Raw genomic sequence first — 17,151 nt, forward strand, 5'->3', positions numbered from 1 at the left:
TTAAAGTGCATAACCAAATGCTTCTAAACTCAAACTCTTGCCCTATAACAGAATTGTATCATTTTGTTTATAACTTAAGGTGTCCGGAATTCAGCTTGGATTGGGGAGGGTAATGTAGCCAAAGGGAGAAAACCTCATTGTGAGGTGGCATTTGCTTGATGGGTCCAGCCCTTACCAGGGGATCATCCTGAGGAGTAAGTTCTTTCCTCCATCCCGACGAGGTTTCCTCTCCAGAGTCAGCCCTTTCACCAGCCAAGACCTTCTCCACTCCGATGGTTTAGTGTTCATCCTAATTTCAGTTTCTCTGAGAACCAGCCAACATGTCTGCACATTCCAAGTATTTTTTCCTGTAATTCCAGCCTCACTCTGCCTGTGAGGCAACCTAAGTAGCCTCATCCAGGCAGGCTGGATACTGGCTTTGGTGGCCCGGGGACGGGGGTGGGAGTGTTGGCATCCACGTGGTAGCAGCAGCAGGGCAGAGGCCCAGGTTGCGTGGGGTGGAGTGGGGTGCAGAGTTTGAGGAGAAGGGCGACTCAGAGCTTCCGTGGTTGGGATCAGGCATTAGAGGAACTCCAGAGAGGTAGGACGACCAGGCGGACAAGAAGTTACAGAACTCGAGGGAGAGGTTTTTCAAAGGGAGGAGCGGCTAAGTGAGATGGAAGACGGCTTCAAGCAAAGTCTTGAATATACGTTGAGGCTGTGAAAGGGCTCCGTCCGGAGGGGACGCTGCACACGGGTGGCCACCCACCCCTGCACTCATCAAGTCTCAGTCCTGGCAGAGAGAAGCTGCAGGCTCATGTTACCCCGGAACCTTGGGTTTTCTGGTTGGCTTTCTTTTCTTTTCTTCCTTTTTTTTTTTTAAGCCTTTGATGTCCCATCACTGCCTCTTTCATTTCTATTTGCAAACAGCTCAGTTGCCCCAGAGTTTGAGGTCTGGAATGCAGCCCGGCTCTCTCTCCTGTTCTGCACAGAGGCCGTGCCCACTCCTGACTCTGTCTCCATACCCCCTACACAGGCGCTGAAGATGCTGGCCATTGCCAGCTCCTCAGAGATCTCCACATCTGTCACCAGCCAAGATTCCATCCATCCTTTGTTTGACGCCCAGATGACCAGGGAGATCTTCGCCAGCATTGACTCAGCCACCCGCCCGGACTCCGAGAGCCTGCTCCTCGCTCTCCCTGCCGCTGTGATCCTGATGCTGAACACAGAGGGGTCAGGACCTCCCTTCCCGAATGCCAGACTCCTGTTAAGCCCCACGCCCTGCCGCTCCCCTGCCCCGGGCTCTTGTGCTTCGCAGAAGCTCCCTTCCCACTGTCGTCTCTGGATGAAATGTCCTGCTTGGGGTGGCTAGAAGAGAGGCTAAGTGGTTGAGGGTAGCGAGGTTCCAGAGATCAGAGACCCCTGTCCTTTCCTGGGGTTGGGAGGAGTGACCTGAGGTCAAGAGGCCAGGTGTCTGGCCTCAGAGGGACCCCTGGAACCCCTCTGTCCCCAGCTTCAGGGCTCCTCCCTCTGTGCCACCTCCCTGCTTCCATCACATTCATTCTCTTTCAATTTCTTCCGGGAACACCTCCCTCCTCCCAGGTGCTCCTCAGCGGTGAGAAACGGCCTCCTCCTGCTCAACCTGCTTTTGTGCAATCACCACACGCTGGGAGACCAGATCATCACCCGCGAGCTGAGAGACACCTTGTTTAGACATTCGGGCATAGCACCGGGGACAGAACCCATGCCTACCACCCGGACCATCCTCACGATGCTTCTCAATCGCTACTCGAAGCCGCCGGGCAGCCCCGAGCGCTCAGGTACCGTCGTGGAGGTAGTGGGTGTGCTGAGCAGCTGGTCCCCACCCGCGGCCGGCAGGGTCCAGGCTTACGTCCTAGTTCCTTGGTAGAAAGACGTGATGACCCTTCAGGAAATGAATGAGGGCTTTCGTGCTCAAGTTTGGTCTCAAGTAGGACTTCCTGACCAGGAGGAGAGGGGACGTTTAGGATAGGTGCAGGGAGATTGGTCTTCTCTGTATAAACATGAAAGGGCTGCCATCTGTCTGAGCTGAGTGCAGTCCACTCTTCCTGGTCACTGCAGGGTCGGTTGAAATGACTTCTAGAGAGGCTTTCTGTAGAGGAATTGTAACTTGTGGTACAGAAGTTTGTGACTTAGAATGTGAAATATCGATACCATAGTGCAGAAAGGCTCTGTATTCAATGCACAAGTGAAACCTAGACGTATGGGGGCAAATCGAAATAGGCCCTGTGTCTTTTAGTCTGTACTTCTGAAGCCACCGAGCTCGGTAGTATAGGGGACCTGACTATAATAGCTAGTATTTGTTGGCTTGTATAGTAGCACAGCTCACATGTAGAGAGTAGTGGGACCGTATGAATTAAAACTGTGCTGTTTAACTTGATAGCGTTTGCCATACCAGTTTTTTTTTTTTTTGGGATATAGCCAGATATATATTTAGTTCACCAACTCAATGGACATGAGTTTGAGCAAACTCTGGGCGTTGGTGAAGGACAGGGAAGCCTGGCAGACTGCAGTCCATGGGGTCGCAAAGAGTATGACGTGACTTAGTGATTGAACAACAACAAACTTACATATTTGGGGCCAGAAAAAGAAGTCTGCCACTGTCGAGTAGAAACAGTAGATGTCCTCACAACGGGGCGGGGGGCAGTTCGGGGGTGGTTTTCTGCATCTGTGCATCTCAGTCTGACCAGCTCGTGTGACTCTCCTTCATAACCATTTTTTTCCCTCCATGTGTCTGGGCAGCAGCGCCAGAGACCCCCAGCGCCCAGGGCCAGGAGGGGTCCCCTGAGCTGCTGATCCGATCCCTGGTGGGGGGCCCGTCTGCAGAACTCCTCCTGGACTTGGAGCGCGTGCTATGCCGAGAGGGTGGCCCGGGGGGTGCCGTGAGGCCCCTCCTCAAGCGCCTCCAGCAGGAGAGCCAGCCCTTCCTCCTGTTCCTGTGGACTCTGGACGCCCCCGGGCCCAATAAAACCCTGCTGCTGACGGCGCTGAGGTGAGAGGCTGGGGGGGGGGGTGGGCACCTGTGTGTCGGGGGCAAGGGCAGCTGGCTGACTGCAGGGGCTTCACTTGTTTCCACCCCTCTCCAGGGTCATGACCCAGCTGCTGGATCACACTGAGGCCATGGTCCTCCCCTGGCACGAGGTCTTGGAGCCCTGCCTCAACTGTCTGAATGGCCCTGGCAGTGACTCTGAGGTACCCGAGCCCTGGCCAGGGTGGGCAGGGCAAGGCAGCCCGGGGGCACCAGCTGCCTGGTGAGGCCCTGGGGGGCCACGGCACAGCCAGCCTGGACGGGCTGGGACACTGGGAGGGAGTGGAGGAAGGAGGCCAGTGTCATCTGACGGTCCCCAGAACCGAGGCCTTCTCCCTGTGCCTGAATTTTAGATTCTGGGTTTGGGAGAAGCCCACATTCCGCAGTCCATGCAGTCCCTGCTCTCCGCCTTTGGGGATGGGGGGTGTGCCCTGTGGGGCAAGGCTCAGGCACCAGCTGGCCATTGCCAGCTGGTGCCCAAGATAGGCTGGTCCTGGCAGGAGGAAGCCTGGGGAGCTGTGCCCAAGCTCTGCCCCTCACCCCCGGGTCCTCTCCCCAGCATTCTGTGCCAGCCTATCTTTGGTAGTCTGTTCTCAAGTTCTCCAAAATCTCACCCACTGCACCCCCACATCTAAGGCCACCCCTCAGCCTGCCCTTTGCATCCCTGTGTTAATCTTGGCATCTCTGGGCCAGATCGTTCAGGAGCTGCTGTGCTTCCTGTATCGCCTGGCCTCCACACACAAGGACTACGCAGTGGTGCTCTGCTGCCTGGGAGCCAAAGACGCCCTCACCAAGGTCTTGGAGAAGCACTCGGCTCAGCTGCTGCTGGCCTGTGAGCTGCGAGACCTGGTGACAGAATGTGAGAAGCACGCCCAGCTCTACAGTAACCTCACCTCCAGCATCCTGGCGGGCTGCATTCAGGTGAGCAGCACGCGGGTCCAGGCTGAGGGAGGTGGGGGGCGGGGGAAGGGGCCTCACGGTGTCCCTCTTCGGCACAAGTGGTGGCGGATCTAGGCCCTTGTTCCCCGGCCCTTACCCCACATGGTTCTGTTCTGCCAGGATTCTGGAGAAAGGGGCTGAGCGCTCTGTCGCCTCTTGACTCTTTCTCCACGTGTGTCTCCGTGTCCCTGCTGCAGGGACCCTTTCTCTCCCCACACCCTTTCTCTCCATGTCCCGGCTGCAGATGGTGCTGGGCCAGATTGAAGACCACAGACGAACCTACCGCCCCATCAACATCCCCTTCTTCGACGTGTTCCTCAGGCATCTCTGCCAGGGTTTGTGCCCCCCATCTGCTTCCTCCTGCGGCCACCCCAGCCTCTGCCTCCCCTCCCTTCCTGCTCCCTCGTCCCCTTCCTGTCTTCTCTCTCAACTAACCAGGCTTTCCGTGGGCCCACAGGCTCCAGCGTGGAGGTGAAGGAGGACAAATGCTGGGAGAAGCTGGAGGTGTCGTCCAACCCGCACCGGGCCAGCAAGCTGACGGACCGCAACCCCAAGACCTACTGGGAGTCCAACGGCAGCACCGGCTCCCACTTCATCACTCTCCACATGCACCGCGGTGTTCTTGTGAGGTGTGAGCACACCCGTGTCCATGCACACGAATGTTCTGATACGCCCCAGTATACATCCTCAAAGAATTAACTACACACGCACAACCCCGACTTAGACGCCCTGTGCCTGAGGGACCTCACACCCATTTTTCTCCCTGAGCACAGGGTAGACCTCCCCTCTCTCCCCGAGCCTGCTCCCTCCACCAGACACACGTCACCACCCTGTGCTTTGATGGAGGTACAGCAGCAGCTCACCCACTCCCCGTGTGGGCATCGGTTTGTTGTGTACTGTGTGCCAGGTACCCTGCAAGGGCCTGGAGCCCCACCAACAGTGAGATAAGGGGCCTGTCTGCAGGGATCCGACAGTCTTACTGGGGAGCCAGGCTGGAAAATCAGCAAGAGAGAGTAAGAAAAAAGTGATAGTTGACAGGTGCACTGGATCCTGATGCCAACTGAGATCTCAGAGGAGGCTGCAGACAGAGGGGCTGAATGGGTTAAGTTTGTGGTAGAAATTGACTGGGTAGAGAGAGGCCAGCAGATACAGGGACAGCATCTGTGCAGGATGAAAGCAAGAAGCAATGATGTACAGGGGGTAACTTGAAGTAATTGTGCTTGGCTGGGATGAAGGGTCTGTGTAGTGAAGTGGCACGAGAGGAAGCTGGAAAAGGAGGCAGAATCAGTTGAGTTTTATTCTGAAATTTGAGGAGCCACTGAAGGATTTTAAGAGGGGAAAAGACAGAAGTAGGTTTTTTTATTTAGAGAGCTCTGGCAGTTATGTGAATTTGGCTGGCAGGCCAGGACAGAGTTGGAAGGTTTACTGAGTGCTGATCGTTCAGTGAGGCGGCGGGAACGGGCATAGATGGTGAGGAGGCGGTGGAAGAGGGGAGCTTGAGAGGTGGTCTGCGGTACCTGCCGCTGGCTGGGTGAGGGGAACCACGAGGGAGGCGTCACGTGTCCTAGCTGGACAGCTGGATGGGTGCCCATTCTTCCCCAAGAGAGAAGTGGGAAGAGGAGCAGGTTTCTGTGGACAGATGACCGATCCATGTGGGCACATGGACCTGGGGGTGCCTGTGGGCACGGCATGGACCTGTCGGATGCGCAGCATGCAAGCTCAGGAGAGCGGTCTAGGGTAGAGACGTGAATTTGGAGTCCTTCAGGTGTTAACTTTCAGCTGAAACCATGGGTTTAAGTGAAATCGCTTTGGGGGAAGGTTACGGGAAGAGCAGGGAGCCTGGGGAAGACCAACGCTTAAGCAGAGGACAGGATTCTGAAGAGGATGTGGTGGGCAGAGGTCGTTTTGCACCAAGATCAGGGCCCTTGGTTCTGACTGAGTCCTTTCTCCTCTCCCAGGCAGCTGACTCTTCTGGTGGCCAGTGAGGACTCGAGTTACATGCCAGCCCGGGTGGTGGTGTTTGGGGGTGACAGCGCCAGCTGCATCAACACAGAGCTCAATACGGTGGGGACCCCGTGCCCGGGCTCCCCCTTACTCTCCGTCCTTCTGTTGGTCCCGGGGGCCTTATCGGGCGGACCCAGTGCCTGTGGAGCTCCCACATCCCTTCCTCCCGGGCGGGCACTGCTTTGTAAGCTTGGAGAGTGGAATCAGGGCTGTGGAGGTGCATAGATCCACAGGCGTGGGATGGGAGAGGTGAGGGGCGCACACCGTCACAAACTCGGCTGCTGTCAACAGTCTTCCAGCTCTACTCCTGTCTCTACCTCTTCTCCCTGCCCCGCCAGGTGAATGTGATGCCCTCCGCCAGCCGGGTGGTCCTCCTGGAGAACCTGAGCCGCGTCTGGCCTATCATCCAGATCCGCATAAAGCGTTGCCAGCAGGTGGGGTGGGGGACTGGGGGGCACAGGGTCCAGGAGGAAGCAAAGAATCTCCCTAGCGGCTGGTTCTCCAGTGTTCGGGGGCCAGGCTTAGATCAAGGGTCCTCCTCTGTCTGCTTGCCCTGTGTGGCCCAGGAGCCTGCTGAGTTCCAGAGAGGCGGGAGTGCCTCCAGGGAGCCGAGGGGGTGAGAACTGTGCCCCTTGCAGGGCGGCATTGACACCCGGGTCCGGGGTGTGGAGGTCCTCGGCCCCAAGCCCACTTTCTGGCCGCTGTTCCGAGAGCAGCTGTGTCGCCGTACGTGTCTCTTCTACACCATTTGGGCCCAAGCCTGGAGCCGGGACATTGCGGAGGACCGCAAGCGCCTCCTCCAGCTCTGTCCCAGGTAGGTGGGCAGGGTGCAGCCAAGGAGATACGGTTAGTGGGGGCAGGAGGGGAGCGGCGTTTGAAGGATCAAGCAGCAGCCGGAGGAGGGAGCCGAGCAGAGACCAGAAGTGTGTGGTGGGGGGCAGGGTGAAGGACCAGCTCATCTGGGCGGGCGATTGAGAGTTGAGTGCAGGTGGGTGGAGGCCTGGGGACGTCTTTAATCCTTGACCAGACATTCTTTGTCCCAGACTGAACAGGGTTTTGCGTCACGAGCAGAATTTTGCAGATCGCTTCCTCCCTGATGAAGAGGCTGCCCAGGCGCTGGGCAAGACCTGCTGGGAGGCCCTGGTCAGCCCCCTGGTGCAGAACATCACCTGCCCGGGTAACCGCCTCCACCGCGGCCCCACTAACCTGCTCCTTGTCGTCATCCCCAGGGCTGACCTGAGTCAGTGCTCTTGGCTCTCTTGGTTTCTGTCCCCGAAGGCCTGTCACCTCAGTGTCCTCCCCTCCCTGCCCCAGGGACTGCTCCCTGGGACTCTGGTGTTTAAATCCTCCCCACCCCGACCCTGTCCCCACGTCCCCAGACTCCAGCGGAAGCAGACCTTGGTGAGGGGAGGACTAGGGCCCTGCCGCCCCCAGATCCTTTCCGTGCAGTCGCCTCTCCCCTCTGCTTTCCGGGTTCTCCACTCCGTCCCCCATGGAGGCCTGACCTGTCTTCTTGTAGACGCGGAAGGGGTGAGCTCCCTGGGGTGGCTGCTGGATCAGTACTTGGAGCAGAGGGAGAGCTCTCGGAACCCCCGTGGTCGAGCCGCGTCCTTTGCCTCCCGTGTGCGTCGCCTCTGCCACTTGCTGGTACACGTGGAGCCTCCTCCCGGACCTTCTCCTGAGCCATCCGCCCGGCCACGTGAGTCCCAGCCGCGGCCGGCTGAATGAAGAAGCCGGCGGCAGCGCTGTCTGGTTCCTCTCCTGGGTTTTATTCTTCCTTTCTGCTTTGCCATGGGCCTTCCCGGGGCTGAGTTCCCCGGACGCTGGGACTCACCCAGCGGCTGAGATGAGCCTGTTCCTTTGCCCTCTGTGTCCGCAGCCAGCAAGAGCAGTAAGGCTCGGGACCGGAGCCCTGGGCCTTCCCCCGTCCTTCCCAGCAGCAGCCTGAGGAACATAACGCAGTGCTGGCTGAGTGTGGTGCAGGAGCAGGTAGGCAGCGGGGCTGACGTCGGGGCAGGGCCGAGGCTGCTGGGCGGCCCCTGGGCTGCGATTTCCCATCTCCTCAGGTCAGCACGTTCCTGGCTGCGGCCTGGAGGGCCCCGGACTTCGTGCCCCGCTACTGTAAACTCTACGAGCGCTTGCAGAGGGCAGGCTTGGAGCTCTTCGGGCCCCGGGCGGCCTTCACACTGGCCCTGCGCAGCGGCTTCTCTGGCGCCTTGCTGCAGCAGTCTTTTCTCACCACTGCCCACGTGAGTGCAGGGCCCAGCGGCCTCCCGGGCTCCTTCTGCTCTGCCCTTTCATCTGCTTCCTCCCACCACCCCCGAAACTCTGCTCCCTCTTCATGGTTTGCTCCCGCCCTTTCCTTTGCCCCCAGATGAGTGAGCAGTTCGCCCGGCACATTGACCAGCAGATCCAGAGTGGCCTGATGGGTGGAACCCCTGGAGTGGAAGTGCTGGGGCGGCTCCAGTGGCACCTGGAGCCCATCATGGTCCTCTCTGGCCTGGAGCTCGCCACGACTTTTGAGCACTTCTACCAGTGAGTGCGGATCTGGAGAGGCAGGGTGTGCGAGGCCTAGAGTCTGAGGGTGGGGGAGACCTGCGTCTTAGAGGGAAGGCAAGGGAGGTGCAGTGGGGAGGTGAGGTTAAGATGCAGAGATGGCCGTGGCCCTGGGGAGGGGGAGGATGAGGCAGGCTGCAACAGGGGGACCTGTGTTCTGGAGCGGGAGGCCCTGCCGAGCGCCCACATTGAGGCTCGGCCTGGGCTGTGCACGCTGCAGGCACTACATGGCGGACCGTCTCCTGAGCTTGGGCTCGAGCTGGCTGGAGGGGGCCGTGCTGGAGCAGATCGGCCTTTGTTTCCCCAACCGCCTCCCCCAGCAGATGTTGCGGAGCCTGAGCACCTCGGAGGAGCTGCAGCGCCAGTTCCACGTGTACCAGCTCCAGCAGCTGGACAAGCTGTTCTTGGAGCAGGAGGACGAGGAGGAACAGGGCCTGGAAGAAGAGGAGGTAAGAGCAAGGGAAAGAGTGGGAGAATAGGCGAGCAGGAGAGTCTGGACCAAAGAAGGGAGCCCAAGAGCCCTTGGAATCCTTCTGTCTCTCAGGAGGAAGAGGAGGCCGAGAAGGAGCTCTTTATCGAAGATCCAAGTCCAACAGTCTCTGTACTGGTCCTGTCACCACGCTGCTGGCCGGTCTCCCCTCTCTGCTACCTGTACCATCCCAGAAAGTGCCTTCCCACAGAATTCTGTGATGCCCTTGACCGCTTCTCCAGTTTCTACAACCAGAGTGAGGAGATAGGGACAGGCAGTTGGAGATTGGGGTGAGAGTTGGGGTGGCATCTCAGAGAGGAGGAGGAGAGAGGCTCTTTGGACAGGAATGTATAGATAGGAAGCAAAGTGGTCTCTGGATAGAAGCATCGCTAGGGAAGGAAGGGTGGAGAAGTGTGGGTTAGATCTTCATTAATTTCTTTCTGATTTTCTTCACCTTTATATGAACTTGCTCTGTTTTTCCTTTTTTAACTTTAAGTTGCATGCTTATTTCATTTTTAGTCTTTTCAGACTTCTGGTTTTCAAATGAAAGTATATAAGGCTGTTCATTTCCTATCAACATTGCTTTAGCTGCATTCAGTAAGTTCTTGGTTTTTGTTTTGAAGAGTTTTTTTTTTTTTAATTGAGGTAGAGTTAGTATTCAACAAAGTACACAAATCTTAATTATAGCTTAATGAAATTTATATCCGTATGCCCTCCTGTAAGCAGCCCCCCTGCCTGATCAAGACATAGAACGTTGCCAGCACAACAGAAGGCTTCCTCCTTCATGTCCCCTTTCTAGTCAGTATCTTCTTCCAGGAGAAGTTACTATTCTCCCTTTTCATCGTAGGTTTCTGCCTCTAATTTAAACATCATACAGATGGAATCACAGAGCATGTATCCTGCAGCGTCTGATTTCTCTCACGGGACGTAGTGTCTGTGGGAGTTTTTCAGGTTGCCAGTTGCATCATTAACTTTGTTCTTTTGCGTTGCTGATTCACGTTCCACTGCATGAATTATGGATATTTGGGACGTCACATAAGTTTTTATCCTGTAGTACTTGCTAATTGTTTAGTTCTAAGGGTTTTCTAATTTCTATTTTGTTTCTTTGATTTATTAGTTTTCTGGAAGTATATTATATATTTCTAAGTTTCCAAACTTGGGTTTTTTTTTTTGCTTAGTCATCTTTTGCTTTAGATTTTAACCTTCATTCCCTGTGGCCAAAGAAGGTGATTTCTGTGATTCTGAATCTTTGCATTGAGTGAGTCTTATTTCATGGCCTAGTAGGTGATCAGATTTTATAAGTGTTCTGTGTGTGATGAAGAAGAATGTGTACTCTTCAACCGTTGGATATAGGATTCTATTTATTCCTCTAAATTGACCTTGTTAATTGTGTTGTACAAATCTCTATCCTTACTTATTTTTGTTTGCTTGATTTATTACCTAGAGAAGTATGCTAAAATTTACCATTACAATAGTGAAGTTTTAAACTTCCAGTCACGTCAGTTTTACTTTATATATTTTTTGATTATGTTATCAGATACAAGGTTAAAATCATTTAACAGTAGATAATAATAGATAGAACTTTATATAGCAATAATAATAGAACTTTCCGCAATGATGGAAAAGTTCTTTTCTGTGCTGTCAAAAATGACAGCCATTCATGTCTATTGAGCACTTGAAATGGGACTAGTGTGACTGAGGAACTCAGTATTTAATTTTATGTACTTTAGCGTTTAATGTTAAATAGCCACATGTGGTGAGTGGCTACCACATAGAGGACTCTGTAGATTTAGAATCTTCATGGTCAGTTAAGCCTTATTGTAATGAAATGACCATCTTTCTTTCTAGTGAAGTTTTTTCTCTTAAGGTCTGTTTTTATCTGGTATTAATGGTGTACCAGCTTTCTTTGATTGGTATCTTTCTAGTATGTCTATTTCTGTCCTTTTACTGTTTTCTTTTGGCTTGATCATTATTTGAGGTCTCTCTTATTGTGGTAAAATATGACTAGCATACTTTGGCATTTTAGCCATTTTAAGTATAAGATTCAGTTGTCCTTTTACTTGAAAATTGTTTAATTTGGAAATAATACAGAAAAAAATTGTGAGAACAGTATAAAGAGCACTCGGAAACTCTTTTCTTTTTCAGTGTGTGTATGTTAGGCTGCCCTGGACCTGTGTTGCCGTGCATAGGCTTCCTCTAGTTGCAGTGAGTAGGGCCTGCTCTCCAGTTCCGGCATGCAGGCTGTTCATTGTGGTGGCTCTTCTCATCGTGAAGCAAAGGCTCTAGGCATGAGGGCTTCAGTACTTGCCACGCGTGGGCTCAGTAGTTATGGCTTGTTTGCCCCACGGCATATGGAATCTTCCCAGACCAGGGATTGAACCCGTGTCCTCTGCATTGACAGGCAGATTCTCAGTCACTGGGCCATCAGGGAAGTCCTCATAAACGCTTCGTCCAAGTTTACCTGTTGTTAACATTTTGTTCCATTTGCTTTTTAAATTTGCTCTTTGTGTACATATACACGTCTATAAATGTATATGTATGTATACTTTTTTCATGAACCATCGCGTATATGTTGGCTCTTTGCCCCTAAATAATATACATTTCCTAAGAGTAAAATGTTCTTTTATGAAACCAGCACTCCATTTATTACTTTCAAATATTTAACATTCATATAATACTTTTAATCTAGTTTCCATATTCCAGTTTTGTCAATTACTCCATAATGTCTTTTTTTTTTTTTTTTTTAGTCCTGGAGAGGATCCGGTTCAGGAGTACCTGTTGGTTTAGTTGTTGTGTCTCTAGTCTCCTTTAATCTGGAGCAGTTCCACAGGCTTTCTTTGTCTTTTGTGATACTGACACAATTTTAAAGGAGATATAATCCTTTAAAATTCCCTAATTCCTCCTTTTAAGCTTATGTATTTCTGGATTCACGTTGCACATTCCTGGCCAGAGTACTAAGTGATGTTATATCTTCCCAGGATAGTATACATGGAAGCACAGGATTACCACCCGCTCCTTGTTAGTAATGTTAATTTTGATAGCCTGGTCAAGAGGCAGTTTGATTTTTCCACTGTACAGTTAATATTTTTTCCCCTGCTACTATTAATAAGCAATCTGTTGGCAGTATACTTTAAAGCCTGCCAGTATTCTACTGTCATCAGAATTCCCCTAGTAGCATTTTACGATTTTTTTTAGCCACCCTTGCAGCTTGCAGGGTCTTAGTTCCCCAACCAGGGATTGAACTGGGCCCTGGCAGTGAAATCAGTGAGTCCTAACCACTGGACCTCCAGGGAATTTCCTTATTGTACTTTTAATTTTGACTTCTTTTTATATTTTAGACATGTCTTTATTTAAAATATTAATACCTAGAACCTGTTTTCTAATCTCTCTTTTGAATTATCAATTTTTGTCTAGTTATTATAAGTAATAACATTTGACTTTTATTTTTGGTTTACTTTTCTTATAATTTTAAATTTTAGTTATTTACTATATACAGGAGTATGTAAAACATACAGTTAAAGCAAGAAAGTTCAGTAGAACACTAACAGATGTGATTCTGCCCTGGGTTTTTGTGCATTCTATTATTTTGGATTTTTAAAAAATTCCTTTTTGTCTCTATCAGTTTTGGAAGTTATGCATTCTGTTTCTATAGTTGATTGCTCTTATATTTTTAATGTAAGTTTAACTTGTTAATGTCACCTCCCATCTCCCTGAAAAATGGAAGGACCATAGAAAATGTTAATTCCAGTCTGATCCCCATCTTGTACCTTTGTTTCTCTCCCAGCTGGTGATTATTGTTATTGTTTTATTCAGTTTGGATTCGCCATCATACTAGTTGCTTTGGTCACCGTTCCTTTTGTACCTTGATCCTTCTTTCTGAATTCAGTTTTCCTCCTAAAGTACATTATTTAGAAGTTTCTTAATTGATGAAATATTGCTAGAAAACTTTGATCAGTTTTTATTTTAGAATGGCTTATTTTCATCTTCATTTAGAAAATCTTTTTATTGTGAGAAATTTTGACATACCAAAAAGCAGACAGAATAAACTTCAGTGTATCACCATATATCAGTTCATGGCCAATTTTGCTTCATCTGTATGTATCCCACCCACTTTCCCCACCCCTCAGATAAAGATTCCTTTTAAAAGCCAGGATTCTATAATTATCAAACTTACAGAAATTAGTAGTAGTTCCTACTATTATCAGATATACAGTCAGTATTCATATTTCCCTAATTATCTTGAGCTTTTTAGAGTTTTTTGTGGGTTTTTTGGCCTATTGAGGATCCGAATGAAGCCCCCTTTTGCGTTTGGTGAGTTCTATCTCCCGTCTCCCTAAGTGTATGATCCCTGCCTCAGTTTCCCTCCCCTCTTGCTGTTGTTTGTGGAGGGCTGGCTGGTTGTCCAGAGCTGTCCATAGGCTGGATTATGTCTACCGAGTGTCCTCTAGCATGGTCCTCTGTCGCCTCCTTTCCTAAAGACAGATATTTAGGTGTTCAGATGTAGGAGCTTATTTAGATTCTGGGTTGATTTTCTCAGGCAAGGACATGTCATAGGTGGTATCATGTACTTCCTTCAGTACATGTCTTCCTGTGTGATGTTAAAGTGGATTTCAGCATCGTCTGTCCAATCTATACATTATATAGAATTTCCCATCAGCTGTTCACTAGACATTCATTCTCATTACCATTAGGGTTAGGAGCTAGTGACATTCTACTCTCATCCTCTCTCCATGTGTTAGCCAGAAGGCTCTGTCTGTAGAGAGAACCTTTCTCTCATCAGCTTTTTGGTTGCCTGGAAGGTCCATTTATACAGGAAAGGCTTGATTCTCTTTTCTTCTCCCTCTTTTTTAACCACTTTTCAAAATAATGTATTGGTTCTCTAGCTTCATCCAAAGATACCCATGAGGTCTTTGAAAAATAAAAGATATCATGAACTCATGGCTTTTAAAACATTTCACGTTTTTCAGTCCATCACAGGTGTGTGTGTGTTTTGTTTTTTTTTTGACATTCACATTGTCCCATCTTGGGCCAGAGAGCACCTCCCAGTCTGGTTCCTTTTGGTACCTTCTCCTCGTGACAGCATCCTTGCTTTCTAGTCTGAGCAAACACCCCAGGCTCACAGCGGGTGGCCGAGACTCAGCCTAGCAGATCTCTAAAACTGTCAAGTTCCCTGGGAGCAAAGCCCAGCTCTCCTCTCTGCTGTTTCTGCTGTGGAGCTCACCGGGCACAGGGCTGGGCACAGGGTGGGCTCCAAGACCCCTGTGGCAGACACCGAGGGGCTGTGCTCGGGACGCTGGATGAGGCATGTGTGTGTGAGTGCTGGGCCCTGCTCCCCACAGAGACTAGCGGAGCCTGGCGAATGCTGCACGCTCGCCTCAGCCCTGACCCCTCATTTGCCCTGTTGTCTCCACTTCTTCCCTCGACACTCTCCCAGGTCAGAACCATCCAGCCTTGGACGTGGGGCCACACCGGCGACTGCAGTGGACGTGGCTGGGCCGGGCGGAGCTGCAGTTCGCGGACCAGACGCTGCACGTGTCCACCGTGCAGATGTGGCTGCTGCTGCATTTCAACCAGACAGAGGTGCCTCAGCTCCTCAGCCTCTCTCTCCTTCGCTTCGTCTGTCACTGTTTTCCTCAACTCTGGCCCACCTTCTTTCCCTCCTCCTTTTCCTTTGCCTTGACCGTCTGCTCCTGACTGGCCCTGTTTCTCCGGCCCAGGAGGTGTCAGTAGAGGCTTTGCTGAAGAATTCTGGCCTCAGCCCCGAGCTGCTGCTCCAGGCCCTCCTGCCCCTCACCTCAGACAGCGGCCCTTTGACCCTGCAGGAGGGCCAGGACTTCCCACCTAGGGGTAGGTCCGAGGTGGTGGGGCTGGGCTGAGCCCCTGCTCCCAGGGGTGAGCTCTCTGGGTGGGGGAGATACAGGGGATGAGAATGGAGCCCCCTTTGCCCTCACTCGTCTGTCCCTTCCCCTCTTTGGGCACTGACTGGGAGCGGGTTCCAGGTGTGCTGCGTCTCCGGGAGCCTGGGCTCCAGCCCCGTGGGGAGGCCCTGTGGCTGCTGCCTCCCCAGACATACCTGAATGTGGAGAAGGATGAAGGCCGGACCCTGGAACAGAAGAGGAACCTCCTGAGCTGTCTTCTTGTCCGTATTCTCAAAGCCCATGGGGAGAAGGGCCTCCACATTGACCAGCTGGTGTGTCTGGTAGGCACAGGGGACCCTGATGGTTGGGGGAAGGGGAGGGAGTCATGCTTGGGGGTGGAGTGGGGGGCAGAGGGCATCACGGGGAAGGTGGGTGACATTCCCATCTGGTTTTTCTATTCCTGATGGGAATTTAGAAGGTGGAGACCAGACATGAGTGCTGACCGTGTGCCAGGCTCTATTCTAAGGAGTTTCCATGATTAAGTCATTTAATCTACACAGAAATACAATGAGATTGGTGGTGTTGGTATTACTACTATTATTATTATCCCCATTTAACAGATAAGAAAAATGAGGCATGAGTTAGTAACTGATCCACAGTCAGGCAGTAAGTGGCAAAGCTGGAGGCTGGCTGCTCTGGGTAACCGCAGCCCACCTGTTTCCTCGCCTCCCATCCAGGTTCTGGAGGCCTGGCACAAGGGTCCAAATCCCCCTGGAAGCCTGGGCCGTGCCATTGCCGGGGGTGTGGCCTGTACCAGCACGGATGTCCTCTCTTGCATTCTTCACCTCCTGGGCCAGGGCTATGTGGAACGGCGGGATGACTGGCCCCAGATCCTCACGTACGCCACCCCAGAGCCCACAGGGCCCTGCCGGGGCCAGGCAGAGATCCCCTTCTTTGGCAGCCAGACCTCTGAGACCTCCAAGATAAGGTAGCCCCGTGCCCCCTGCTGCAGGGCCCCCCAGGACGAATGGCACCGCAGTGACATGGGAGGGGTCATAGTGCCAAAGCCAGGCTGCCAGAACAAAAACATGTCATTTCTTTCTTTGTCTAGCGCCATTTTCCCTGTCCCTGATGAGAGGTATTAGTCCTCATCCCCACTCCCAGCGTCATCACCCCCTTTGCTTCCGTCCCACGCAGGGGCCTTGCTGTCCCCAGACTCCTTAGGTAGGAGTCCAAGACTCATAAACTCCTTTCTGGATGTCTTTCGTGCTAAGCAGAATTGAAATACTAGGCAGACACATATCGAGTACTAACTATGCACTCTGCTTAGTGAAATATACAAATTCTATGAATAGTTTTTAGGAAGTCTGTTCTCCAGAGGAATTTGCCATAGGACTCCGCTAGCTAGCTGGCACCCTAAAGCTCTTTACCTCAGTTCCAGTTCACCAGGAGTTGTTCTGCTTTTACGCCGGCTGTTCAGACTGTGTAAATGCGAGTTTTCTAGAGTCATCTTTCTCAAACTTCCACTCGCACACATTTTCAAATTCACTGGAGCTCCCCGTGACACTTAGGCTGCTGGTCCACAGCCCACACGTTGAGGAATGAGGCTGTGGACTTTCTCTCACTGGACACACTGGGAGAATTTGGGGAGGGATCTGAGTGTGATCGTCCCATCCACTGCAGGTCAGTCAGCACCGTGACCCCTGCCCACTAGATTCCAGTAGTGCTTCAGTCACTGACTGCCAGCCCCACCCCACATACTGCAGACGCTCTGTGGAGGCTGTGCTCTGACGGTGGGTGGTGATCCTCAGGCTGGTTCAGCAAGTGTGGACGAAGATGCACAAGTGGGGACCGGGGGGCCAGGGTGGGCTCCAGCCAGCGGGTTGGATAAGCAGGGCAGTGAGACTGACCACTGACCCCTGTCTCTCTCAAGCCCAGAAGCCGTGGCTGCCCTGGCTTCCCTCCAGCTGCCCGCGGGCCGCACCATGAGCCCCCGGGAGGTGGAAGGGTTGATGGAGCAGACGGTGCGGCAGGTGCAGGAGACGTTGAACCTGGAGCCCGACGTGGCACAGCACCTCCTGGCTCATTCCCACTGGGGCGCCGAGCAGCTGCTGCAGAGCTACAGCGATGACCCTGAGCCGCTGCTGCTGGCGGCCGGGCTGCGCGTGCCGCAGGCCCAGGCCGCCCCCGCACGCCCCGACCACTGCCCCGTGTGTGTCAGCCCCCTGGCGCCCGACCGCGACCTGCCCGCCCTCTGCTGCCAGCACTCCTGCTGTAAG

At 52.6% G+C, this 17,151-nt stretch overlaps 1 protein-coding gene across 7 annotated transcripts in view; it reads left to right on the forward strand.

Annotated features, from left to right (window-relative positions):
- CUL9 (cullin 9) overlaps positions 1-17,151 on the forward strand; it is a 37,634-nt gene that overhangs the window by 13,198 nt on the left and 7,285 nt on the right. For 5 of the 7 annotated variants that reach the window (XR_814799.4, XM_010818260.4, XM_059880570.1 and 2 more), the window contains exons 10-31: positions 1,016-1,212; positions 1,582-1,799; positions 2,761-3,010; positions 3,105-3,210; positions 3,740-3,967; positions 4,230-4,320; positions 4,443-4,614; positions 5,944-6,049; positions 6,328-6,423; positions 6,628-6,803; positions 7,033-7,166; positions 7,509-7,688; positions 7,869-7,978; positions 8,056-8,238; positions 8,364-8,524; positions 8,766-8,994; positions 9,090-9,270; positions 14,449-14,594; positions 14,732-14,861; positions 15,014-15,213; positions 15,610-15,860; positions 16,806-17,151. Coding sequence is in view for 6 of the 7 variants with exons in the window: in XM_010818260.4 (XP_010816562.1) it covers positions 1,016-1,212; positions 1,582-1,799; positions 2,761-3,010; positions 3,105-3,210; positions 3,740-3,967; positions 4,230-4,320; positions 4,443-4,614; positions 5,944-6,049; positions 6,328-6,423; positions 6,628-6,803; positions 7,033-7,166; positions 7,509-7,688; positions 7,869-7,978; positions 8,056-8,238; positions 8,364-8,524; positions 8,766-8,994; positions 9,090-9,270; positions 14,449-14,594; positions 14,732-14,861; positions 15,014-15,213; positions 15,610-15,860; positions 16,806-17,151 (3,891 nt within the window). In the remaining variant the exon portion in view is untranslated. The remainder of the gene's footprint in view (positions 1-1,015; positions 1,213-1,581; positions 1,800-2,760; positions 3,011-3,104; positions 3,211-3,739; positions 3,968-4,229; positions 4,321-4,442; positions 4,615-5,943; positions 6,050-6,327; positions 6,424-6,627; positions 6,804-7,032; positions 7,167-7,508; positions 7,689-7,868; positions 7,979-8,055; positions 8,239-8,363; positions 8,525-8,765; positions 8,995-9,089; positions 9,271-14,448; positions 14,595-14,731; positions 14,862-15,013; positions 15,214-15,609; positions 15,861-16,805) is intronic. The other 2 variants (XM_010818261.4, XM_024983911.2) reach the window with 2 other exon arrangements.

The sequence above is a fragment of the Bos taurus genome, chromosome 23 (genome assembly GCF_002263795.3).
Source record: "Bos taurus isolate L1 Dominette 01449 registration number 42190680 breed Hereford chromosome 23, ARS-UCD2.0, whole genome shotgun sequence".
Classification (NCBI taxonomy): domain Eukaryota; kingdom Metazoa; phylum Chordata; class Mammalia; order Artiodactyla; family Bovidae; genus Bos; species Bos taurus.